General features: G+C 42.7%; 1 protein-coding gene across 4 annotated transcripts in view; it reads left to right on the forward strand.

Moving 5' to 3' along the window:
* Window positions 1-27,694, forward strand: part of DPP6 (dipeptidyl peptidase like 6) — a 570,235-nt gene that overhangs the window by 373,100 nt on the left and 169,441 nt on the right. For all 4 annotated transcript variants that reach the window (XM_074574110.1, XM_074574111.1, XM_074574108.1 and 1 more), the window contains exons 2-3: window positions 16,419-16,533; window positions 24,732-24,830. In XM_074574110.1, the coding sequence (XP_074430211.1) occupies window positions 16,419-16,533; window positions 24,732-24,830 (214 nt within the window). The remainder of the gene's footprint in view (window positions 1-16,418; window positions 16,534-24,731; window positions 24,831-27,694) is intronic.

The raw sequence follows: 27,694 nt of genomic DNA on the forward strand, positions 1-27,694 counted from the left end.
TGGGCTTTTCCTCATAGTGCTTTTTCTGCAACAGATGCGTTTGCTGGTTTAGAAATTTGAATTCTTAATATAAGGCTTAATATAAGCGGGAAATTAATTGAGTTGTAATTCGGAGGTATGTAAAGTGTGGATGGTATAGAGTATAGGAGGCTCTTGGAAAGTCCATGCTCAGCACGAAGCCAAGCATGGACGTCATAGACACATCTTTGGAGGATGTCTGGGTTCAGAAGTCTTGTTGTCAAAGGATCAGGATTATATCAAGACATCTTTCATTCCCATGGGGGATAACGACTTCCTGCCTGGATGGCAAATGTTCTCATTTCCCATGAAAAGTTGTAGGACAAAGGTTAAGTACCTCCTGTAATTTCACAAAGAAATTTGATACAAGCCTCTAGCTGTCTTTTCTACCTGTGCCAGACGTTTTTTGTTGTTCTGGAATCATAGAATCATAGAATCATAGAATCATAGGGTTGGAAGGGACCTCTGGAGATCATCTAGTCCAACCCCCCTGCCAGAGCAGGGTCACCTAGAGCAGGTTACACAGGAACATGTCCAGGCGGGTTTTGAATGTCTCCAGAGTTGGAGACTCCACCACCTCTCTGGGCAGCCTGTTCCAGTGCTCTGTCACCCTCAGGGTAAAGAAGTTCCTCCTCATGTTTAGGTGGAACTTCCTATGTTCAAGTTTGTGCCCATTGCCTCTTGTCCTGTCCCCGGGCACCACTGAAAAGAGCCTGTCCCCATCCTCCTGACACCCACCCTTTAAGTATTTATAAGCGTTGATAAGGTCACCCCTCAGCCGTCTTTTTTCCAGACTGAAGAGACCCAAATCCCTCAGCCTTTCCTCATAAGAGAGGTGTTCCAGTCCCCCAATCATCTTTGTAGCCCTCTGCTGCACCCTTTCCAGCAGTTCCCTGTCCCTCTTGAACCGGGGAGCCCAGAACTGGACACAGTACTCCAGGTGCGGCCTCACCAAGGCAGAGTAGAGGGGGAGGATGACCTCCCTCGACCTGCTGGCCACACTCTTCTTGATGCACCCCAGGATGCCATTGGCCTTCTTGGCCACAAGGGCACATTGCTGACTCATGGTCATCCTGTTGTCCACCAGGACTCCCAGGTCTCTTTCAGCTGAGCTGCTGTGTGGTACAGCCTGCTACACAGGGGCTTGTTAGGACTTTGGAAGATTGATTATTTTACACTTCATGTCTTCAGCCTGCAAAGGGGATGTGTGGTCTGACTGGATAACTCGCGCTGAGAGTATCTCCTCACGTGGCTCTTGCACCTGGACTCTCGGCATCGCTGGAATGGTGTTACCAGACCCCAGGGAAAAAAAGTAGAACTGTGCTTATTCCCTGCAAGGGAATTTTTTTGTTACTATATTTTTTATGGAAGCACAACAGAAGCAGATAGATTCCAGCTCTTTGTCCTATTACCCAGAAGATTTCTTTCTCGCTCTCAGGAGGGGAAAAAATACTGAAATCACAAATAAATACTGATGAAGCCATTAAACAAAATGGAAATTAAGGGCAAAGTGGGAATGAGATACTGTTGATGTGAATTTTAAGAGTCCTTCACAAAGGGTTCTGTAAGAGAATGAACTAGATTCTGATATTTTTTTATTAAATTCATGCCAAGAAAATGAAAAAAAAAAAAAAAGAACAATCCAAGGTTTGTAGCACCCCATTAGTTTGCTAGGAGATTTCCTGAAAATAACAGGACATTTTCATTTTACATTGTAAGGCTACGATAGCGATATTTTACGAAGGCAAAATACTATGTACAAAAACGCAATGCTTTTTCTTTTCTATTTCAAGACTGCAAAAAAGTGTTGGGCACTAGGACACAGCCTTATCATATTTCTTGCTAACGAGCAGAGGTCATAAAACATGCAGTTCTTCTTCCTCCATCCTCCTCCTACTAAAAAGCAAATGAGAGCATGTCTGCTTTGCAGTCACTGTCACAAGTCCTAGCTTTAAATTAGCTCACCGGGGTCCCAAGAGCAATGTGGCTGCAAGAGCCTGAAGCTGATCCCAGGCTGACGCCCCCAGCATTTATCCCAGCTTCTCAGGCAGGTGTCGTAGCGCCGAGATCCATGTTTCAAATACAGCCCAGCTCAAGGTGCCCCAGTGAGTTACTGGAGACACAGGGCAGATATATCAACCTTGGAACAGGTTGCCCAGGGAGGCTGTGGATGCCCCATCCCTGGAGGTGTTCAAGGCCAGGCTGGATGGGGCTTTGAGCAGCCTGGTCTAGTGGGAGGTGTCCCTGCCCAGGGCAGGGGGGTTGGAACTAAATGATCTTTAAGGTCCCTTCCAACCCAAACCATTCTGTGATTCTATGATCACCCCAACAGCCACCATGCTCTCAGGAGCACACATGGTGACGGGGTGTGCTTTCAGATTTAGGGGTCTCTTTTTCCCCGTGAGCCCAAAGAAGCCCATGGGAAAAAAGAAAGAAAGGGAAAAAGGAAAAAAAAAAAGAAAGAAAACCACTAGCTTTTAGTTCTGCAATTCCTCTGACTCCTTTGAACTTCTGATCAGACATATTTTTCATTAATTATTCACTACAGTCATAGTCCCGCACCATATGGGAAGGGAATTAGCTGAAACGATGAACCTCTGCTGCAGTTCGCCGCTGATGCTTGGTCCTACCCAACGGGGAAGGGGCTGCAGCTATTGACTTGCGAGCTCTTTCTTCAGAGGAGCCAGGGTCCAGCTCCGCTCAGCTTACAAAAGGACAGTTTGTTTCGCATTTCAAAGGAGATGAAAGCAAATGGGCAAAAAAGAACTGATTTCTTGTACAGAGCTAAGTAGGTGCGTGTGTAGAGGGTGAGTCTCTGCTTTCCCATGCCAAGAAATGGAAAGAAAAAAGGGGGTTGTGTGTGTGTGTGTATTGATGCGTATGTACTTCTCTGCTGTAGCAATATAATGCAGTGACTGAATCTGTGCAATTGTTTTCAGTTGGGTTTTTTTGATCCCGCCTCCCTCATTCCCCTTCCAAACAAATGTGACAAAAACGACTGCAAATGTTTTAGTACCATGGATTGCTTGTTTGTTTGTTTATTTTCAATTTTGCGTGAAACGGTGGCTTTGACATGGTGTTTTATCCTGGCAACCAAAAGACTAGTGCTTGACACTCCCTTCATTAATAGCTCAAACCAGCTGTAAGAGGAGGGAATAAATGGTCTATAGCAGCCTGGTCAGATACAAAAGACTACTTATATATAGTCATATAGTCTTGACATTTACCAACAGATGAAGAATTTCTGGAGAGAGAGGTAAAAAATCCCATGATACCATGAAGGAACAGGCAGGGCAATGTGGCACCTGATCAGCAATGTGGGGGACACTGCGGGAGTGAAAAATGTCAAGAGCAGAACACCCTTGGCCTGTCTTCCTCAGGGCAGCATTTGGCAATGGTCGAAGATTCATCTGTCATTAAATAACCGAGATCTTTACATTGACAGTTACCTGCTCTCTATATGGAGAGGTTTCAGTGATGGCCCAGATGAAAGGCTGTTGAAGACATAAGGGGAACGACGCAGGTATTTATGTCAATGAAGTGGAAGGAAAATAACACAGCTGATTTATCTTGAGTGGCTCGTACAACCTGGCTGTCCCTTCTTTGTGCTGCTGATATCTTTTGGCACCCAGCACGGTGGCCAGTATATGAGCACAGATCAGTTGTGCCATGTTCTTTCTTCACTTCATTGATGCAGAGCATGTCACAAAATCTTGCTGTCCTCAGCGCCACCTTTCAGTTCCTGAGTTTGGTGACAGCAAATGTCGCTTGAGAAGAGCACAAGGGCTGCAACTGGTGATAGTTTGGGGAAACATTGTGAGGAGCTGTATCAGTTCGAGGTCATGTTCTTATTGTAGTTTTGGGTGTGAATGTCACTGCACTGCTGGGTGTCCTCTTCTCTGCAGGTGAAAAGGTTACCCTACGTATAGTTGTTGTGAGCGGGAGAGGAGTCCGTAGTTCGCAAGTCAGATAATGCGGAATTGAGAGCCTGTGACAATGCGGTGAAGTTATGGGAACTGTTTTTAGCCCTCTTGAAAAAGCAGGATTTCAGCTGTCAGTTGAAATTCTGGAAGCCTGAAAAGTTTGGTTCAGATCTTCTAGACAGGTACCATGAGTCCAATAGCTTCATCATTTTTGCCCTCAAATTTCTTCATGTCTTGCGGAATGGGAGGTCTGGAGTTCAGAAACCAAACCCTGCTTTTTCTGAGTATGCAGAAGCGTGTGCGACCGGAGTTAGAGGGGTCGCAATCTGGTGAATGTGAGGAGAGCTGACAAATGGTATTTCTAACCAAAATGACTTTATATTGCATTGAAGAAACTGTTGAGCTGTGCAGGCTGGTAGGAGGGAGAGTCCTGCTTCTAATTATGATTCGACATTATCTTTCACTGATAATAGCCTTTTTATAATCAAAGAAGGTAAAAACGAAATGCATGTTGCTGTTCTTTTTTGTGTGCACCAATGAGCAATACAATCACAATGTAGTTTTAAATTAAATTCTTTTGTTCCTTTTGTTAATTTGAGTTTGATGGTTTTCCCCGGTGCCAGAGCCAAATTTACAGCCAGAGAAAATTCCCTTAAATTGATTTTTAAAAATGCACTCACATACACTACATTAACCTTTTCATTCCCTTATGGTGTGTGTCAAAGAAAAATGATCCCTGTAACTCTGCTTATTGGAGAGACGCATATGTGGAGTAGATTAATTGGTAGAGTTCCCATTCTGCTCTGGACAGATTTTTCACACGGTAAATGAAATCCTGGCTGTGCTAATGCTTGACTTTCTCTTTAAAACTACCAGTCCTTCAGCCCCCATCATTTGCCTTCTCCCACTGCTACGTATCTGGTCACTTCTGAACTCTTTTATTAGTTATGGATGAGTTTTATTTTTGAATTTAGACAGGGAGAAGCACCGAGGCCCAGATCCTCAGGAGTATTTCTGTGCCTGACTCCTGGTGAAGCCACGGGGTGTTAAGGATCTAAACACCTCTGAGGACGTTGGCCTGGGCATGGTGCAATGTGGTGTTTGCGGTACCACATAAGATGGCTAGACGAGGTACTTGGTAAGGAATCCTATACTGGAAGGTTTTTGCAGCATCACATGAGTTTAGGATGTCTTGAAGTCTTGCAAAGTGAGTGAGATGGACTGAGAGATAGAGGACCTTTTTAGGTGTCTTTAGATCAGGAGTTGATCTGAAGCTCCGCTGAGTACAGTAGCGAAACGTGGGCATGGCGCGCTCTGCCTGCTGGGTGTGTTAAGACCCCTTAATTTCAGAAGCCAAACCCTGCTTCTCGAGAGAACAGCAGATTGGTGAGGTGCAGAGGAGAATCTCCTTTCTTGGACTCCTGCCTTTTTCCTTCCCATGTCTGGAGCATTTTTTCATGGGATGGAACGAAACCGCCACACACAAGTCATTGTGTCTCCTTGGGTGATTTTTCTCTTTTCAAATCCTAGCGCGTGGGTAAATCAATATGCTATCCCTACATTTAACTTCAGTTTCAAATACATTTGCCGTCGGAAGTGAGAGAGTCCCAAAATTAAAGGGAGAATTTTGGTTACAGCAGAAATTTTATGGCTTGAAGACAATGAAAAGCAGACAGATAAACCGGCAGCATGATTCAGGAGAAGAGCTGCATTTGTCAATGCTGCTAAGATGCTAACGTGAATTGTGCAGGGAGATTAAAAATGATCAGGATAATGCAGTGGCTTTGCTGCTGGGTGGCGGTGACCCTCGTGAAATAGATCTGTGAGAAAAAAAATTGCCATTTGTGTGTCAGTGGATTTGGGGTTTTTTTGAGTGAGAATGTGGATGTCTCAGTTCCATTCTGACATTCACTTACTGAGTCTCAGGATTGTATTGAATTAAGGATATTTCTTTCAAACAAAAAATGAGCAAGAAAACTGTTCTTTCGATACAAGGAGTCATTCTCCTGTGGTGCTGTGCCGCAGCTAACACAGCTCAGTGTGGGAAAGAAAGTTGGCATCTTGCTTTCCCGAGGAAAAATGACTTACTGTTTGTTTTACTGTGTTTACTGCTGCCCAGATAGTTTTGAAAATGAAAATAAATGACTTTGCAAAGCTCTTTGTAATGTGGTGTGAGAACCCTAGTAAAAATAGAAATCAATTAAAACAGACCAAGCATAAGACTCGTAAACCTTTGGAGACCTTGGAGTCACTTTGCCTGACAGCAGCGCTCGGTGCTGAGCCAGCCCGCTGGCATCTCAAGCCAAAAGCCCGAGTACCCTTCGAAGGGCCGTAATTCTTCAAACTGCAGTTTTCCTAAGCTAGAGCTGGGCATGGGCTAGGGGGAATTAAGACCTTTTTTTAAAAAACCTCATGAACATCAAATCAGGATATCCATGAAGTGGTTTCTGGTTCAAGAATATCTGAGAAATGACCAAGAAAATCCCACTGTAATATGGGTCTCCCAACTATTTTGAGGAGAGTCTCTGCCTGTGGACTCTGCTCCCTGCCCCTGCATCCCAGCCGCACTCATGGGAGTCAGCACAGGTTGCTGCTAGCCAGAATGAAATAGTTATAACACTATAAAAATGGAAAAGACAGCTGTCCTTTTGCTGTTGTGTCCCTTGCTCTTTACCTCTGTGTGAGTAACGGTATGAACTCAAGCAAATGATTTTCCTTAAAAGCAAGCACTGCAGCGCTGGGGGTGAGCCTGGTGGCTGTAGCTCAGGTTTAGGATTTGGGATCCCTGTGAAGTTCAGGGCTGTGTTTATACGGTGAAGTAACCTGGAGGGGTGCAGGGACCAAGCATTGGTGATCACTGATGTGGTTCGTTAGCATGTTCCCAAGCGTGGTTTTGACCGGTTACTGCTGGGACCGTCCCAGGGACGCTGCGGCAAAGCCTGGGGTTCAGAGTGGGACAAGGGACCGTTTTGGTGAAGAAGTTGTGATACGGTCGTGCCGCGTTGCAGTGCAAGAGGGTTTGGCTGTCGTGGGTGAGAGCTGTGCTCGGCCAGTTGACCTTGGGACAAGAGAAAAGATTTTGGTTTCGTTTATTTGCTGTATCTACTTGCGAAATCAGGAATGGAAGGTCCAGGAGGTGGGAAGACGGGTAGAGAGACTAAGCGGAAAGGTCTTGGCTGTACAGACTGGGGAGAAGGGGACTTAGCTGGGAGAGAAGAGCCTTCGTACCGTGTTGTGCTCCAAGAACTGCTAATGTCTTTTAATTTAAAACGTTGTGTAAAACACAGGCCCAGACTTACGCATTGTTTTTCCATTGCTCAAAATTGTTGAAATTTGTTATCAGAGAAGAATATTCCTTCTATAGTTTTCCACTAAAATCTTGGCTACATACTGAAGATGGAAAAAGCGTTAAGAGACCCACACATCAAATATGACTTGAGTGTTTTGTCCTTTGATCCTAGAAACAAAAAGTTAAGAGTCTCTTAAAGGTAGAATTATAAGATAATTAGCACATTAATATAAATATTGCTACAATAATGAATAATGCAATTGTGTTGTCTTTGAAACATCCATACATCAAACAGTTTGGGTTTTTCAAAGCAGTAAATGATTGGTGCAGGAAATGAAAGTTGAGTAAAAGATGTATAAAAATAATCTGTGAATTTTAGCACCTAGAATAACTCTGGAGTTTGCATTTTACGCATCTCCTCTATACTTTGATTTTAATAAGATACTCAGATGCTTGAGAAATCCAGCACCATAATCTGATTAATTTATGATACATAGAAAAGATTAAAGGACTCAGGCATGCTACTAAAAATGTTGTTATGGACCCCAATAAGGGTGGGTTCTGGCTTGAAACGGGGAGGAATCTTTACTCTTGTGAGACTCTACTGGTTTATTTGAGGGATTTTTTTTTCCTGCTGAACTCAACTTTTATGTGAAACACACATCACTCAAGTCCCATGGAGGACACAAATATGTGATTTTTTCTGTTTCTTTACTAAATTTTGAGGGTGTTTTACTGAGCACACAAAACTGATTTTATGATCACATGGTTGATAGTTTGGACGTTGTTTCTTTGTTCAGTAAGTAAAAACATTTTACATTGTGACTCATCACGGAGGTTCAGGTAATTTTTGTGACTTCTGAAATGCCATTATTATGGGTTCTGATCAAATATTCTCTCCCCTAAAAAAGCTCTGAATTGTCACTGCAGCCTCCTCCTCCCTGCAGTGCCATCCCACACCGTCCTCTTGCCCTTTGGTCTGTCCATGCCCCTCCCCTCCCCGTGTAACTCCAGGACTCGGGGGTCAATCCTGTCTCTGACCTGGTTTGCCCAACTGCTCCCAAGGCCGCGGGACCTTCAGGAACCATCACCCTGTAGCCCTCACACCAGCCAGGGACCTCATCTGAAATGCCCAATCCACCACTGTCCACCACCATTGGTAGGGAGTAATGACAAGAGAAACGTATTTTGAACAAAAAGCAGCTGATGTATTTCAGATAGTGATGGTAGATGGTGGCTGGCGTGGTAGGTTGTACTGAGGGTGGTTCTCTCTTTCTGTTTTCTTATGTCCTCATATGTGCATGAAGCTTTGCTGTGTGTTAGTGAGGGTTATGTATGTTGACCAACAGAGGAGCAACCCTCCCGTAGCCCCCAGCTGCTTTAATTCACACATGAATTCATGTCATAATTACTATATCGCAGAAGTGTTTTCAAGTAACCTGGCAAGGTAATTTTTACTTTCTTAGCACGCAGTGCATTTTCTGCATCCTGAGTTTGATGGACACCTCAGGAGAGTGCAAAATGAAATTGATAAACCCATTTTCTTCCCCCCTGCTGTACACACCATTTTCGTGTTCCTCTTCCTACTGTTTCTGCAGTGTGGCAACCTCAAAACTCGGCTGTCTTCATGGCTCTTTCTCACATTGTTCCCAAACAAATTATTATTTAGGAATTAAATTTTCATCACCTCGTGTTTTCCTTCCTGTACCATTTAGAAACAAATTATTTACAAACTAGATTACAGAAAAAAAGATGCTTAGGAGTTAGTAAAATATAATATTGAACAGAAACCCTAATGCTGTCTTTCTACCCGGGGAGATTAAACACCTCACTACTTCCCTTATCACAAATTCTTCCTTGGTGTTCAGAGTCATAAATTAAATGATATTTTCTTTTTTTCTGAAATATAGTTTCACTAAAAATTGCAATTGCCTTTTTACAAATGTAAGCAGAATGGCATTTTTTTGGAATTAGGGGAGATGACAAAGCTAAGAGGTGGTTTTGCCAAGCTCTCAAATCTTGCAGAGAAGCTTCTTTTCCCATTTCTTGAGATCATAATTCTTCAAGAAATAGAGTAGAGAGATGTCATCCTGGCATGCCTTGGCAATATCACCTTTTGCAGATGCTTTCTGCATGGGTATGAACTGTTTCAAGGCTTGTGTGTGCATTGTGGCTAGGTTTGGAGGGAGCCAGGCTCTTGGAGCATTATAGTGTAAAAACTGGAGCTAAGCAAGTGCTGTGGCATAGAGGGGTCCTGGGATCAGTGATTTAATCCACGGCATTTGGGCTTGCCAAGGCTTTCCATGCATTTGATGAACACACAGACTCTTATGGAGTAAAATCCTAAGCATCGAACCAAGTTTTACTGGTGCCATGGCAGATATTTCACCCTAGGAGATGATTTGGTTCTGTTTTAGTGGATGAATGTGTGTGTTTATATCAAACACTGAAATAAAATCAAAGAAATGCCGTTGATTTTATGGGCTCTGTCACTATTGGGAATGGATCTTTAATTATGACTTGAATTAAAGTAGCAGCTAAGGGCCCCTGTGAGGATTCGCGGTCCCACTGTGCCAGGTGCTATAAAAACATCTAGGTTACAGCAGATGGATGAACCAAACTGATGGTGGGAACGTGAAGAAGATTAATAAGGTGACGTTAAACCCAGGCCATCTCAGTTCTTGGCTCAAGACTCACATACAGCATTGCCATCTCCTTTCTCCTGGGCACGAGTCAGAAGATGGCCATGCCCTTGGCTGAAGCCACGCTTGATGCAACAGGTCCAGCTGGTGTTCACAGCTTGAATTTTTGTCACCTTGAGGATAGGTTCCTGGCAGGATTTCAGAGCCCATGTTCCCAACTTCTAATTTATTTTGGAAATTCCATGTAGTCACTTTGTCCCTAAGCACTAGAAACAATTTGGGAATGCTTCAAATGGCAATGCTGCTTACATATACATTGCAAGGTGGTCAGATGTTGCAGTTTGGTTACTATACTTGGTTACAGAAGTCATGTGAGATGCCAGTTTGAAATACAAAGATGCTAAATTAATCTTCTAATGCTGCTAGGTCTGGAGGGGATCCAAAACTGTTTCATCATAGGGCTCATAAAAATGATGGGAAGTTATTAAATATCCATTTCTGCAATACAGTACAGCTAGGAATTCCAGATATGACTGTATTTAGATCTTTTTACAGATTTATTTTTTTTTTTAAATTTAGAAGTAGCACTGGGTTTCATTTGTAGCTGACACAGGCTGGCTTTCCTCCAGTGGAGCCAGTGATCTGTGTCAGTCAGTGCTAGCTGAGGATCTGGTGCCTTCTGCTCTAAAACTGTGGAAGCCCCATCATCTGTTAAAGCTAACAGTTAGGTGTAAGGTACAGATGGCATTCATTTTCTCCCATTGGCTTTGTAACAGAAACATGTAAGACTGAAAGCTCTATCAAAGCATAAAACATGCAAGGTTTATTTTTAAAATAGGGCTGAGTGTTACGGATACAGCCTTTTCCTCGCTTGCTCTCAAACACTGCATTAATGCCCAACCTCAAAGCATTTGCGTGTGAGTACTTTGCAGAACATCTTGAGAGGAGATGGAACTACAGGGCCAAAAGGAGTGGCTTTAGGGCATCCATAAAAAAGCTTCCCAGAAACTCAGGGCAGGACAGTGTGTTGCGTTGTGTGCAGGGCGAAAGATTTTTCTCACGGTGCTGGGGAGTAGACAGCAAATATGTTAAATCTGTTAGTAAGTCTTTGCTCCCTATCAGTAAAGGCATTTATTATCAACAGAAGATGAAGAAAAACATAACGTAGTTGTCTCTCATCTCTGCAACAGGCAGGATGGTCTTATCCGTCGGAACCCTTCTGTTGGGGTTTTGCAGGAAAGCCCCCACACATGCCATGCCTCATTTGTGAAAACAGACCAAGTTTTTATTCCTCTCACTCTGAAGTGTCACCTTTAGGATCTGAACAGCGGAGTTTCCTGTAGCCTCAGGCTGAGGCTCTCTGAGTCTCTGCAAGCCGATTGCTATTCAGCATCACACTTCAGCTGGAGCACAGCTCAGGGTGGTCTGCGGCAGCCGGAGGGGGAGGGAGGCGAGCGGGGAGGAGAAGGCAAGGAAAGAAAATAAATTTAAAAAAAAAAAAGAAAAAAAGCAAAGCAAACCGAAGTAACTCAGCTTGAATTCAGAGATGAGAAGGATGCAGTTACGTGCTTATTGTTGTTTATCCGTATTATGGCACTGCCTAAGTTCTTCAGTGATTGAGCTTTCCACTGTGCCGGGCAGGGTACCAAAAATGATTCCTGCCCACGAAGAACCTCCATCCGAAACTTAAGGCAGAGGATCCAGACAGGCGGAGGAGTGCGATGAGACAGGGAGGCAGTATCGATCAGCGATACAACCAGAGGTCTCAGCAAACCTCCTGCTGTAACCACTGCAATGCATCTAATCTAATGCCGTTATCATTGCAATTAATATTTCTTTATTGCAACACGACGTTAGTAGTCTGACCCTATGGGTTACCTACTCTTTAGCTCATTTGTTGTGCTGTTTAGCAGTTATAATCCACAACAATTTTGTATTCTAGTGATCTAATTAACAGCAAGATTATTTTTCCGCTGAATGTCACAGGAGTTTTTCCCAGGGACAACAGCATTCCCATATCTTAATTACTCGGCAAGGTTTTTATTCTGGGCTGTGTTCTGAAACTGGTGAGCTGACTTGCCAGAGACATTGCGCTCATATCATGAGGCAAAAGTTTTAATTCAGAACCAGGTAGCCTGAGGTGAAGGTGGAATACGTATCCCTCAATTTGACTGTGTGTTGACAAGCTTGCTAGAAGATTTTTCGTTTACTGTGTTTGTCAGCGTGTAGTATTTCAGGTTATTTAGTTAAAATTTAGAAGCAAGTCAAAAAAATCAAGAAGCAGAGCTTGAAGAATGGCAAGTATGGAAAGCATACAACCCCTTCCTATAAACCCCATCCTGCCACATCTGAAGCCGATAAAAGGTCTTGCATCCGCTTTTGTTTCTTACCGTTAATTTCTTGTGTTTTCTGTGTGGTTTTTTTTTTTTCCTTTTTCTTTTCTTTCTGATTTACACTGGTGTAACTGAGCAGGGAGCTCAGTCTTCTGTCTGCAGCCATGGTCCAGGTGAGCCAGTGTCACCCGCTTCAGCAAAGGCCCTCACGTACGGCACGTGTTAGATATTCCAGTATAACACACCTCGGTTTTGTTGTTAGTGCGCAGAAGTGGCAACTCCGTGTTGAAAAGGACTTAGAGGCCCACCATGACCATTCCTCTATTGATCCTTCGGGGCTTTTGGTCCAGGATGTATAGCTTTTTATAAATAATGCCAATGCTTGACAGGTGATGTCTATATTGTCCTTCTTTCATTTAGCAATGGTGACATGGCTATTAAAAAAAAAAAAAAAAAGTTGTGCCTGATGAGTTTTTGTTTTTAGAAGCTTTTATACTACTGTAACGTGGCCACCATGGTGGCAGACTTTTGGCAGGTTTCAAATAAACATGCCAGAAATAATTTTGTTGACAGCATCTTGGATTGGAGCACATCCAGCCTTCATCCATAACGTGTCAGTACGGTGATTCTTTCGCAGGCAGGAAAATATGTCATCACAGATCTGTATTTTAGAGTCTTAAAATACTGTAGATGTCTGGATTTACGGCTTCAAAGTCAACTTCACAGGTGGGTAGCGTTATTTTTCAATCATAAATGAAGATGAAAGTGATAACATTTACAGTTTTTAATATGCAGCATCAATGAAGTGTGCTTATGTTAAAACCTGTGGTAACATCTGTTTTACTTTCCTAATCCAAAAACAATTAAGATTTTATGTAAGAGAAGGAAGGGGGTGGAAAGCAAACAGCAAAGGAAAAAAGGAGAAAAAAACAGGCTGAAGGGCCTCAGCTTCCTTGCAGAGGTCACGCAGGCGTTGCGTTAGTTCCTCATGAGCAGCGAGCAGGTGACTCCTGCCGATGAGTGACTTTGTTTTAATGTTTGCTTGTGTGCTGTTTTTTAATAGAATCATTTTGTCAGAGCAGAAACTGCGCATGCTTGGTTTATTTCCCTTTGTGTAATATGCTCAGGTTTCAGTATTAAAACCAAAGTGGTAACTTTAGGATTAACAGCCACGGTTCGCGAAGGGTATTTCGCTCGCGGGTTGGTTTAGCTCTCTGTGTTTGCGTCTGCAAGCTACAATCTTTCAGGAATGGGCAAATTATGGCTTTGTGCCGTGCATGGGAAACAAACCCTCTGAGGTGCCGCTTCAAGAACATTATTTACGTGCTTGGATCTGTACCTGCCTAGGGCTTAATTAAACCCCTTCCTGGCTTCGGTCCCAAGCACGGGGGCTTTCCTGAGCGATGCGAGTAGGCAGCTGATCCGGTTGAAGGGGTGGGAGTTTGCTGCCGTTTTGCTGCCAAGGGCACGGGCTGTCACGGACCGGTGGCGAGGCTGTAATCTCCTGGAAGTAAAAGCTGGTCACAGTGACACAGCAGCGTCTCTCTGGAATTAACAGAAATACCGATAGGAAAGATGTAAGGCGGCGCTGCTATCACCTGTACAGTACGATGTCTGTGCAGCAGTTTTACTGTAGGTGATTCCATCGGAAGAGACTTCAAATGGCCGAGAGCAAAAAAAGCTGCTTCCCAAGCCTGTGCGGAATAAAGCTGTTTACCTTTCTTTGAAATGTCATTTATCTCTTCTTGCTTTTTATCAGGGGAAATTTTCGGATGGAATTTTGAAAATAAAGCGAAAACGTTCCTTTCTGCCTCCTTGCAGTGTATTAAACCCCGAAGTTTTGTTTATGAATAGTTTTCCTTCTCTCGATACACTAGAAATTCCTAGCCTTTTTTGTTGTGATTTTGCTCAAATATTGATTGGATTGCAGAAGAATTAATGGGATTGTGATGTGATAACGGATTGAGTGGAAGTATCGATATCCTGAAAGCTGAAGCGCGTGTGTGGATTTCTGTCACGCTGGGACCCGTGGATGGGGAAACCTCACTTAATGCAAGGTTTTATTAAGCTTTTGAATTACATCCGGGTTTGTGGATCGCATTCAAGCCAGTAGAACTATTTTTTTCAATTTTAAAACTTCTGACCGTACGTGGGGAAGAGGTTTGTTAGATTATTTTCAGGAATGTGACCGTTGCCATCAGTCCTGTAGAGCTGCCTGCGTCTTACCTCTGTCCTTCAGGTACTTTCAAGGCTTGGCTGGGTAGAAGCACCGTGGGTTCTCAGCTGCTTCTCCCCAGTTCTCCTGTCATCCCTCTCGCTCCCACTGTTCCCTGCTGTGAAAGGACGAATATTTCTGCCACTTGCTAACAAGACCTGGATTCTCTTCCTGGCTTTATTTTTCAGTTTGTATGTGACCCTGGGAAAGTCACAGACTCTCTTTTGAGCCTATTTGCAACACCTGAAAAACGGAGGTGTAACAGCTTCCTAAAAAAGGCGTTAGAAGACTAAAATAATTAACATTTGTATTCACGCTTAGGGTGAAGATGCTATAAAAATGCAAGTATTTATATTCTTTCTGTTTGTTTGTTGGCAAAATTGCATTCCTCTAGGCTCATGACCTACTTTTCAGATTTTTCTCCAAAAAGAATAATAAACTGTAAATTTGTTCCTTCTAATTATTTTTCATTTCAAATAGAAAGACAAGTGCAAATGAGGGGAAGCCAAGAAGGGGAAGGGGTGCTAACCTTTACACCTCTTTGCCAGAAGGAAGAGAACCATCGTGTCTTTTCCAAAACTAGAGTAAATAATGAAATACAGATCCTACCTCAGATGTTTAATGCCTCAAAGATGGCTTTCCATTGCAGATGTATAGCCTTTGTAATCCCCAAACATATAGGAAGAGAGTCTCAACATTATCTTTTTCTGTGAAATGGGATCTTGATATGGAAAAAGTTGAAAAGTATTTTCCAGCGTTTTCTGAAATCAAAATGGTGAGGTTTGCCTGACGTCCCTGTTCAGGTCGTGTTACTGTGTATACGAAAAAGGTACAATAAGTGAAATGAACTCTCTGAATTGCTTCCGAATTACAGAAGAACTTTGTCTATTTTACAGCACTTCATTTTCCTGAAAAAATTAAAAAAGAAAAACAAGAAGAATCTTCCCAAGAAGTACCAGCAGGTTTATTTTAGACCCACCATCCATCATAATAAAGGAAATGAGGCAAAAATTCTGAATTGGTGAGGTTGGCAAGGCAGAGGAGCATCCAGAGATTTTCTGGCTGTGAGGCCAGATCCCTTGAGTGAACTCAGCCTTCCAGGAAAGTGGAGCACACTGATATTTCATACAGTTCCTGGGGATGCTTCAGTGCGTGCATAAAATCACATTTAATGCACAGCGCTAAGGGGAATCCAGCAAAAAGCATGAAAGGGATAAAGTGCAATAAATATTTAAGATCTTGTGAATGCGAACACAGCACTTCATAAAAACCTCAGTCTCGAGAGCAGGGGTGTTGTATACATCGTAGGCAGAACATATGGTACAACTACGCTGAAGTCAAAGCTAATCAGTGAATAACGATTGAGCTTTTAAATCTAAAGTTTTAAGGATGTGATTAAATGTAATGTATATGCTAGACGTGAAGCCTATCTTCGTGTCCTTAGACCTACCAACCTAAGAATGCATGCCAGGTGGCCTGAGGAGATGTGATGTTCTCTAGGAAGGCAGAAGAGTTCACCGTAGAGATATCCTCATTGATTTTTACCTCCGTACGTTCCCCTGTGAATTATTTGTCTTCCTGTATTCCTCTCTGGCATCTTATTATAAAAGTCTCTTTGAAAGTTACTGTAAAGCTCTTTATTCTCAGACTTAATGAGGTTTGGTAGGAAGTTGACTTTTGATGAGTGAGTTTGGATGAGTGGTGCTGTGGGCTGCTGGTGCCCGTATGCGAGGAGGCGATGGGGAGAGTGGGTTTCACTACTGAGCGTCCTACAGGTGCATTGCGTTTATTCATTGTGTAATATGACTTGGGATGGGTTCAATCAATACCACAATGTATTATAATGGCATGAATTGTATTTGGCTTATGGGCTTCACCCACCGTGGTCGCAGGGTGCATGGTGTGGTTCTGTGGAAATAGGTTGCTATTTAGATTCTGCTGTTTGTTTCCTTGTCTAAATGCCTTTTCTAAATGTTTGCTTTCCTTTGATGTTTCTAGGAGCTGGTGGGGAGTAATCCTCCACAAAGAAACTGGAAAGGAATTGCAATTGCCTTACTTGTTATTCTCGTTATCTGCTCCCTGATTGTCACCTCTGTTATACTTCTGACGCCAGGTATTTATAACCTTTAACTCACTTCCATTCTGGTTTTCTTCTGTAATTTTACACTTCCAAGGGTAAAGGGATTGCAAACCGACTGCAAAGTCAACATCAAAGGAATCATCCTTCCTGTTCTTTAACTTGATGTGAGCTGAGCTCAAGGCCATTCCTAGGTAGATTGTTTTAGAGTTTTACATTTCAATTCAAAGATCAGGGCTGCTGCACTGAAGGTGCAAGGGTGACACTTGGTTGCCTAAACATAGATGGGGAGCGTCATTTTAGATGTGCCAGGGTATGAGAGACATCTACATAGGGCAGTCAGTTGGGACACAGGAATTCCTGAAGTTCCTGCCCACATGGAACAACAGCCGCCAGTTGGATGGCCTATCCTAGAGCATCTACAATGGCATTAGATGCCCATGCTTAGGCACCTAAATCCCATCCCATTCAGCTGTACTGTTTTTTAAGTTAGACCATAGTGTTCCAGCTTTACGAAGGAATTCCAGATATCTATGTGCCAGATAGTACTTAATGACAGCAAATAATTAGTAACTTTCCAATAAGGGATTCTCTAAATTAATCCCCTTACCAAGTTTCTGCAAAGTTTTGTGCGTGTAGCCTCCGTAAATTACTTCTCTAACAGCAGCTGCTGAGGTTGTAGGCTTGAATTTTCATGTGATATCATTATGATTGTTGATTATTACGTATTTATACAGCCCTGTAAATTTCCATGACCACTTACGGTGTAGAAATAATGTGCTTTTGCAGTTCTGAAAAGCTTGTGATCTGAATACGAAAAGACAAACGAATGAGAGATGAGACATAGAAAAGAGAATTCAGCGTCAGAAAGGGTTAGGAGCTACAAAACATAGAAGGCAGCAGAAGGTCCCCTGCAGAGGGACATAGAGGAGAAGAAAAGGGGCTCCTTCTTGGATGAGTACATGCGAGTGATTCCAGGGGACAGCAGGACAGAGCGCACAGAGCCGAGGAGGGGAATGGAGGCAAGGGAGAAATGAAACCGTAGGAAACGGAAGAGCACGGGACGGTGAAGTGGAAACATGAGATGGAAGTTGTGGAGCAGAAATGTCTAGCTCGTAGTGTGTGAACTGACACGCAGTTCAGCAGACTTTGGGGCACCTTCCCGACACACTTCTTATCCCATGGTCCTGCTGTATGATAGACTGGAGACAGTGATAAATCAGGAAAAACAGGACTGCACGGAGTTAATTTGAAAATGAGTGAAACAATCACTACGCTATACTTCTGGTTATTTATCGTCATGCCATGTTCCGTTTATTTCATGCTATCCTGACGTTTTCAATGTAAATATAAGTAGCACTTGGTCATGCCAGAGTAATTAATTAATTAATTTAATTAAGGTTAAACTTAATTAAGGATAATTTTTTAAATTACTTTCACCAGGGTTCAGATTTAACACCTCTGGCCAGTGCAGTTCATCTGTGAAGTTTTGGAGCATGGTCCGTGGACTGTACTCACATCAGGCACCACTTATTTGCAGTGACAAATATTGTCCGTTACCCGTTTTGTAATGAAATGTTGCAGTCTATTTTATGAAAGTGCAGTCCCAGACTTCTCAGAAATGCGTGTTGAAGTCCAGATTCCTAAACCCATACTTGTGGGCTTCAAGAAGCTGTCAGTGGCTCACACTGCATTAATGAGACTATGGGTACCACTTCCATCGAAGAGCAGAATTCCATACAGGTGGATACCTGGGGAGAAGCGTAAACATACCTGTACAGCCTTAACTGTGGTCTGTCACGAGTTTTTCCTTTTACGTCACCAGCTGTAATAAGGATTTATTTATAAGGGTGGTCAGAATGATATCTGGTGGGGGCTTAGAAGCTCTGGTTTCAGGTCTGGGCTCCTCTATAGACCTCATTTAGGACTTCTGCTGAACCCTACTCCCACTTGTCCATAGAGAAAATCACCCATAAAATCACTAATGGCTGTTATGACTATAGATACCGCAGTTCTGTTGTCCAGGCAAGTGCCTAGACAGAAAAGGTGTACTGAGCACTGAGACCCTGTAGTCAATGCTCTCTAATTGAGGAAGACACGAGTAAATATGGGTTATTATGATGAGGGTGAAGTGGGAATGTGACATACACGCATTGAGTTGTAAATTAAATGTACGAGTGTATTTGTGTGTTTATATCTGTATATGCATACACAAAGACATTCTCAGTTTGGGATATTTATGCACGCACGTGTATACACATAAATCATACAGTTATTAGTAGGTACTTAGCAACAACTCCAAACAGCACCTTTGAGAGAGTCTCTGTGTTTAAAACCTAGGAATATGCAAAGTCATTTTCTATGCTAAAACTTCCATTCGTGTTTTTTTTAGATTTCTAATTACCTGATTTGCTGTTAAACTGGGTTTGGGTTGTTTGATTATTTTTTTTCCCTGCTGGTGTCTCGGAACTGTCCCCCACATGCAAATGCAAAAACTCTGAGCTCAGTACTGCTTCTGTTTTTATTATGGATCCAGACTGCTTCATGGTGAGACTCTGACAAGGGTAAAATAGATAGCTTCAGTTGCTGCTGTGGCTTGACAGCAGCTGAGTTTAGTTTTCTGGTGGCCCACTGGCCCTAGAGCTTTGTTACGAGGACGCACTATGGCAGAGGGTAACAGGAGGCTCATTTCACAGGCATTTCCCACCAGCCAACGCAAAGTGAGACATTGAGACTGGTTTGACAAACGTAAAAAGTATCACATTGCTAATCCTGACTGGGGATAGCACATCCCAACAAGGTAGGAGTGGGGAAGGCAGAGGAGCCTGTCCAAAAGGAGCAGCAGAATCTGCATTTACATGCCATAAAATAGCTTACTGGAAGAAGAAATGTTTATCCTTTGATAGCCAAACTGAAAAATAAGCGGTGGATATTTGAACAAGAGGTGAGGGAGGGACAGGAGGACAGGGAAGGAAGGAGGTGTAGCAGTTTTGTGGATGTTCATGGAATGGGGAGCTGCTGCCAAGTGCGAGAGTGGCATCAGAAATGAAAAGAAAAAAACCCTCTTCGCTGGAAATATCTCGAGCGGGGTGATGGAGCCTGGCCTGGGCAGAGCACAGTGCTTGAGAATACCTCCATTTTATTTAAGTTTTCTTTCTGATGGTAATGTTGGAGTCCAGACGGACACTGTCCTGCTGGTACAAATACCCTTTTGGATTTTACCTCTGAATTCCTTGCTTGTACCTGTCTATCTTGTCCTTCTCCCCTGCCTCGGAAACCGTTCTTCTCGAAGTATTTACTGTTGGTTTGAAGGTCTGTTTTGCCATGCAACACCAAGGCATGAGATGCAGAGATGCTCTAAACCCAGTGCTGAACATCATGCAATGCCTGCAGAGAGTAATTTGGGACATATCTGGGAAACAGTGAAGCAAGCAGGCTTGTAGTCCATGTTGAGACAGAAAAATGGTTAATTGGACCCATAACTTGCATCGTGGTGGTGGTATTTCCCAATACTGTGAAAGCTGGGGTAGTCTCCTGGGGAGTCTCCTGCAAAACCAGGAGTTAATAGTGAAGTGGGAAGTAGGGAAGGTTTGCTTAGCAGAACAGATAATGATTAGGGTATTTAATAACCGAGGAAAAAAAGAATTTATATATTCCTTCAAGATTCTTTTGCGAATCAGCCCAAACCTTTAAAGAAGGTTTTAACCCTGGATTTGGCTTCAGAAAGGCTGAAATCCCTACGGGTTTCAGTTTCTCAGAGGCAGGTCGCTCACCCTGCTTTAAGATGAGCTCATAGACTCGGAGCAGTGCTCTTTGCATTCAGCAGATGTTGTAATTGCAATACCAGTGCTTTATTGCTAGCTAACGCTTAGGTCTTCTTTTATAAAATCCTAATAAAATTTCAGCATTTCTATGATTTGTACATCCTTTGGTGTTCTAGAACAACGTTCTCAACAGAAGCGGTAGCTGGTGAAACGTGCGTTTAATGGACGCGCGGTAATACCGCATGCACACGATTGCCTACGCGGAGAGACTCGGATTTCATGTGTGCGTGAGCCCTGCCGTTCCACCCACCTTTGAAAAACGTGAAGCTATTTATACAAATGATAAAAGTGTGGGACTGAGCCTTTCCTAATGGGTGGTTGCTCACTTGTTGCAACAGATGGCACCCGCACGGGTCCCGTCCTAGCAGTGGTGTTTGTGTGTTTATATAAAGATGTGCAAAAGTGTAGAGATATGCGTGTGCGTGTGCACGCACATGTATCAAAGCTGAAGAGAGGCCCCAGTCCTACAGAAATCGTGATGAAAAAAACCTTCCCCAGATTCCATTAGACATTTTGCTTTTGAAAAGGCTGCCTTCTACTTCCCCCTGTTTGGAAATGGAGGCAAACATGGACTTTTCGCACATCGGTTGCTGATATTTAAAGTTTTCTGGAGATATACCTCAAGTTTGCTCCTTTCAAATCTGACCTTTATCTGAAAAAAAGAAAGTACACCCGATTCTGTTTTAAAATTCTTACAAAATTCATAGGAAACATTTTTTGGAGAAGATACTGAGGTAGTCATTGCATAGCATTAATTCACAGCACGCCGTCAGACAGCCAAATGCATCGCCTGGTAAGCTTTGTATGACTTTTGCCAGTCAGGAAGAGCAAGGAATTATCCTGTGACCAGCTGTGCAGGAGGGTAGTTTGTTTGTTCACAATTGTTATATGTAAATATATATCACATGCCATTAAAAAAAAGTGGGATTTTGCAGAAGGGAGAGCGGCTGCCTGTTTGCCTGGTCTGGCCACTGCCTTTTGGGAGTCATCGGGGGCAAAAGGGGCTCAGGTCTGCCCAGGAATCGAGCAGGTACGCTGAGGTGGGAAGGGAGACCCTGGTGTGCTGGGTCGAGTCTGCTGAGAGGTGGACATCCATGGACACACACTTGCCCATGTGCTTGCGGTGCTCAATAGCCCAGGAGGTGTGTGAGAAAAGCATCTGATATTGCCCTGTAACTGAGCCCCAGGGGTGACAGAAAGAAAGGCGGGCACCCAAAGGGGACCAAAACCTTCTGACCCATCAAGCAGCCCATGCGCATTGCTGGAGTTGAGAGAAAGCGTGAAAGAAAAGGTTGGTACTGCCGAGGCAAAACAGGCAGGGAGGTCAGCACATAGCCCTTCTTTCTGTTTTGAGTTTTCTGGGTTTTTGGAGGATCTTTGTTTTGTTTGTGTTCTGGAGAGCAAGGGTTTATCAGTTCAGTGCTGACTTCAAGGATGAGGTGCAGACGGATGAACCCAAAAGGTCTGACCGATGCTGGGTTCCCATCGTGCCTTTAATGTTGAATCAAAAATAAAATGGACATGTTTTTCAATTGATTCTCTCGGCACGTAGCTTTCCTGTTTGAATGGTGGGTTTTTGACATGGCACTCAAGTCACAAGTCCTTATGCCACCTGTACCACTGCCTTGCTGCTGTGCTGTCAGGCCCTGGTTGGCAGCTACCACCTGGATCTGCTGGTGCGGGGGCCATGAATGCAAAAGAGGTGGTGGCACATGCTTGGTCCTCCCTTTCATAAAGTCAAGGAGGCCCTAGTGTCTCTGCAGTTGAGTGGGGACACAACTTGTGTCTGCCACCTGGCTTAGACACTCTAAGGCGATCTCAGAGACTGCTGCTCAGGAGAGGGTGGACTACCTGAGATCCTGCAAGCGCACTTCTTCCTCTGTAAATGTTTTCACTGCAAATGGTGCCAAAGGAATAGAGTGGGCATTCTCAATGAGCACTCTGACTTAACTGTGTTACGTGAGAGGTCAGTAAATATGAATTTTTTACTAAAAAAATCATTGCTTGATTGATTATTTAGTTATTTGTTTCCTCCCCAGCTCTACGGCTGAGACTGATGTTGTCTGTGGTTCATTATAGGACCTATAGCAGCACTTAGAGCTCACTGCAGGGCACCGTAAGGGAATCTCAATAATGTGCCTTAGGGATGCTCCAGGGCGTGCATGGTTCGGTTGCTACCTCTCCCTCTTCCTGCTGTCCCTTAAGAGGAGTTTGAAGAGCTGTGTCCTCATGGGGGGGAAGAGGGTGTCCATATTTCTCGGGGTGGCACTTGGGCAGCAGCGCCCGAAACAGCCCAGGGCTGTACATGGGCTCCCACCTCCTGCTCTGCACCACCTGATCTCCCCACGTATCCAGTGCTGGGGCCTTGCACCATGATGGGAACTAATTGGAACAGTTTAGTGGAGTTTCTCTGACCTATATTATCCATTTTAATAAATAAAATGATGCAGGAGAACTTGCCATAGTGCTGTCACACGGAGTGATTTAGCTGAGGACTTGTATTAACGTGTCTCAGTATTTGGAAGCCACATTGAGCAGTGTGGTTGAAACCTCAATCAGACTTTAAAAAAGTATGAACATTGAAGACTATAATTTAATTTAGTAAAAATGATAGTTCATATTGAAACACCTTTCCATGGAACAAAACATTGTTCATAGGTAATTTTCAGTGGTCTCAGGTAGCTGAGGAGCTTCAATTTAGCATAATAAAAAAGACTCTTTTCCTCAAATAAATGGCTTCAGAGAGTCTGCTTCCGCTGTTTCTAATCACTTGTTCAGTGTAACAAGTTTAGTACTAAATAGTGTCAAAGATAGCTAAGGCTGCGTGATACCAGTAGACCTCAGGCACGAGGATGCTGCAGTGAGGAGAGATGCTGAAGCACACACACCTGCTGGGGAAAAACTCACCATGTGGCCTCACATGTTCCTTTAAACAGCAAATGTGTCTAAACTAACTGAATGGTTTACATTAAACTATTTTTTCAGCAAAAAAATGGAATGTTGGAAACAAATTATTCATAGAAGGCGATTGCTTGTTATAGCAAAAGTATTACGGTTGAGAGAAAAAAAAGAGAAGAAAGAATATGTTAATGAAAATTGTTGGTTTCAGTTTTTGCCTAAAAATTTCATGTTTGAGAAAACAAAAATCCATTTTCATGTTGACTAAGCAGCCGGTATAGGGTTCTGTGGTGTAATATATATACTCTTCATCTGTAAGGCCCAACAATCTGTTGATTTAACATAAATACATCAGTTACAGGCCCAGGAGCCTCTGTGTTATGTTTATGAAAATTGTTACATAGCGGAGAGGTGGCGATAGAAATTACAAGGTATAATTTTTGGCACAGGAGAAGATGCTAACTGCAGCAAACTTCAAGTGGTTAATTTTGTGCCTTGGTTTTATTTGGTTTGACTCGTGCGTTTAGACTTGGTGGCATCCTAGATGAAACCGATTTCCTTCTAACAATAATATGTATGCGGACAGAAATCAGTTCTGTGTTTTCTTCAGATTATGCTTTGCATCAGAAATCTGCTGGCAGTCCCTGACTGAATCGTGGGAAATGCAAAGAGGACTGCATGAAGGGCAGCGGAGGAAGACGTACAGCGAGTATTTCTTTACAGGGAAAGCAGAGTGCTAGAGTAGAGTTAGGGAGAGCAAACGAAATGAAGGACACTTTATTACAGGTTGATCTTACAGTGTATTCAACTGGCAGTCTGGTCCTTCAATGTAAAAGCTGTCCAGATTTCCGTGTTTGCAAATGAAACTGTATATCCTTTCACTAAAAAGGAAAATTAGTATGGGCCAGGTATGCGAAACCTAAGGATTTGGAATTATGTCTCGTAGATTTTTCAAAAATATTTCTGCAGTCGGTTGTCTGATTCCCGTGGAGAACATTTTGTGAATTCCTGCAGTAGTGTGTATGAGCCCTCATAGGGCTAAATACCTTTCCAACTGTGGTTCTGTGTGACATTTTTTAAGGAAAGAAAAATATAAACCATAGAAACTTGGTCATTTTTAATTATTTTTTTTTTAAATTTAACTAATGATTTCAGAATACTCTTAGTGTTAAGTAGCTTTAATATTCTTCAGAACAGTCAGCATTATATAGCACTATGACATCTATAGGTGTGCTTTCATGACTTCTGAAATCTTTTTTTGATCAGGTTATGTCTGAAAATATGTGTTTTGGACCGCATCTTGGTCTTTTTGTAGTTGTTGAGTCCAGGCGTAAATAACCAGGAGGTTTCTGTTTGTGAACCACTGACAGTGGGATGGGGCTAATGTGTGACAGAAAGCTTAGCACGACCGTTTCTGTACGAGATATGATGTGACGCTATTCACAGTTGCTGTACTTTCAGATACATTTCAAAGTTGAAGTAATGGCAGTTTTGGTTTTGAATGTTTTACAGTTGAAGATAACAGCTTGTCTCAGAAGAAGAAGATAACGGTGGAAGATCTCTTCAGTGATGATTTCAAAATTCATGACCCAGAGGCTAAATGGATAACTGGTGAGTACGGCACGAACATGTTGCAGTGTCTTTGTTTCGCTTCGTTGCTCTTTGGGCATCTCTTTCTTATTTCCTGCATTGTTCCTCCTGTTCTGTGTTTTGCTCTTGATTTGACAGAATCAAGGAGTGGTTGAGGTTAGAAGGGACCTCAAGAGATCATCTTGTACAACCCCCTCCTCGAGCAAGGGCAGCTAGAGCTGGTTGCCCAGAACCATGCCCAAAAATTCAATCCTCAAATTCCTATTCCAGCTTTCCTCCTGATAAATATGCAAACACCACTACTCTGTTGTTATAATTTTTTATTTAAGGCTCTCCAGTGGGCCAGACATTGAAAACTACAGCCTTTGTCCCAAAGAGCTTCCAGCATTCAGTAGGTGACGTAGCACGTGGTTGGAAGAAGTGGTAGGAGCACTATCACAGTCATTATTTTGCCATAAACAAAACTTCAGGTTTATATTCCCCCGCCGAAACATTTTTTTCCAGCAGAGAGGTGAAGCATTGCTAAGCAACCGGGAAACAGTGGTCCAGCAGCAGCTGGGCTGGTGCTTTCACACAAGCCATGTGCTCTTTTTATCCTTTTCTGCCTTATGTTTTCTAGTCAGGGGAAAACCAAATAATACTTGAATTAATGCACATAGCATTTGCTGGAGTAGAGCTGTTTGGGGGGGATGTAGATTCCAGCTCTTGCTGGAAATTGCTGCAGTCTGAACAAGCTTTGGCAAGAATAAAATGATTTGTGGTATGCTGCTCATGTAGGTTCCAGTACAACTCCTATTATCACTGAAGTTATTAGTTTTTCTTTTGAATTTAATGGGGAACTGGATCGAATCCTTCCTCGTGTTTGACTTTCCTTGTCTGTTATGCCCATTGGGAACAATTTTAATACCTGTAATGAAAAGAGCGTTAAAGGGTAGTGCTGAATTAACGCGTTCCCCAGCAGCCCTGAGCACAGCTGCCTCCGGCTTCTCCCACCAATTCAACTACAGGGGAAAGCAACTGCGGATGATACGCACCTTCACAAACACACCTGCCAATGGGCAGGAGCTCTTTTTCAGGTTGCGCATTCTGGGGTAACGGTGCTCCCCATAATCGCTCTCTAGGAATAATGATAATGGAACAATTAGCTGCATTGCAGTCCAGAAATATTTGTCTAGCACCCTTTTTTTTAGCACTGGTATCCCTAATGGCCCTAATAAAGGAAGAAGTGTTTTATTGAGACCTTTGCTGCTATTTTCTTTATTTGCTAGAGTATGAGGGAATGATAATGAATTAAATAAACTTTAGCAGGAACAGTGAATGAAGTATTGCCATACAGTTGGGTATAATATTCCCCCTCTGATGAGTATACATGGATGTAAGGTGTATTTTCTACAAAACTGCAGTCTTCCATGAAAAAAAATGATGTCCCATGCTTTTCCAGTTACGATCACATATTGATGCCACGTATGCTTTTATTGAGGCTCCAATCTCCGCATGTTTTAAACTCCATCGCCCTACTCCTGTGTACTCTCACTGACTCCAGCACAACTTAACATCGGTCTCGCCTGATCTGAAATTACTACAATACTGTTTCTGTAAAGAACAAAGCACGGAGTAGTATTGTGAAAACCGGTAGAGATGTTTTAGAAGGACTTGTGGTGCTGTGCTACTAATAGCACTGATACTGGTTTTAAAATATCTAGAGAAATTTTATGAAGCCAATAGATATTCCGTAGATTTACCCAAGGGTGACTTCACGTTTAAGGGCAAGACTAATCTGCAGTGTCATTCATCCAAGGACCCAAAGCCATTTTACAACATTAATTACTTTTCTGCATTACAGTTGCTTTTCTCTAGCTGGCTAAGTGGTGTAATCTTGATTAAGGTCCCTGATAAGCAAGATGAAATACCTGATTCCCAAGCACACATTCTTATTGGTCTCTTATTCTCAGTTTTTAAAATGCAAACGAAAGACTCTGAAAATGCCAAAGTCAAAGTAATAAAACTTTTAGTATAACTAGAGTGCTGGGACGCCTTAGCAGAAAAATTGCATATTTTAAAATTGCATGTTTAAAATTGCGTGTCAACTCACAAAATGAGTTGGTGTTTTGTGGGGAATCCACGCAATTGTTAAAATATACCTAGCTGTTGTCTATCCTTCTTCCCCTTCTTCTCCTGTTAATTATATATCAAAATATCATGGTCATTCAGAGCTCTGCAAAATTCAGTCCTCTTGGCTCTTCATGGCTCCGTTTCCTTCCTTTCCCTCTCCATTATCGCAGAAGATGGGAGTTTGGTAGCCTCGCCTGAGATGCAGCACGTTGTATGTTTAAGAGTATTTGAATCGTCTGAGGGATTTGCTTCCAAAAGAGTTCAGTCGGTAAAATGTCTGTGTTCTTTCCTGTAAGAGAGCAGCTGATTCAAACCCTCTGAAGGAGCAAGGTCTTTCCTTTAACTTGAACGGAGCAAGTGTTAAAATAAAAATTAAAAAAGAAAAAAAAAAATGAAAAGTATTTCTATTCAGGACGGCACTTAAAAATATACTGAAAGCTCATGAAAGCTCACTGAAACTGATGGCATGAGCTGATGCTTAAGCATTTCGGTGGGCAATTGGAAAAATATTTATGATCAATATCTCTGTCATCCCGTTGATTTCAAAGGAGCTAGGGAAAAAGGAAAAAAAATAATGAACGAGTCTCAAAGCTGACATAACTGCACTTCCAGTGCAAAGATTACAGGCTTTCTCTACGCTTTCAATCCCAGCTTCTGGCTGGTTTCTGGATATGTTTGCATCTTTTTAATGGAATTGTGTTAATTTTACTTAAGTGAGGGGTGTGCCAAAGATGGAACTCTCAACCTCTAAGAATTTCTGTGATGCCACCTGT

Source organism: Larus michahellis, chromosome 2 (genome assembly GCF_964199755.1).
Source record: "Larus michahellis chromosome 2, bLarMic1.1, whole genome shotgun sequence".
NCBI classification, from domain to species: Eukaryota; Metazoa; Chordata; class Aves; order Charadriiformes; family Laridae; genus Larus; species Larus michahellis.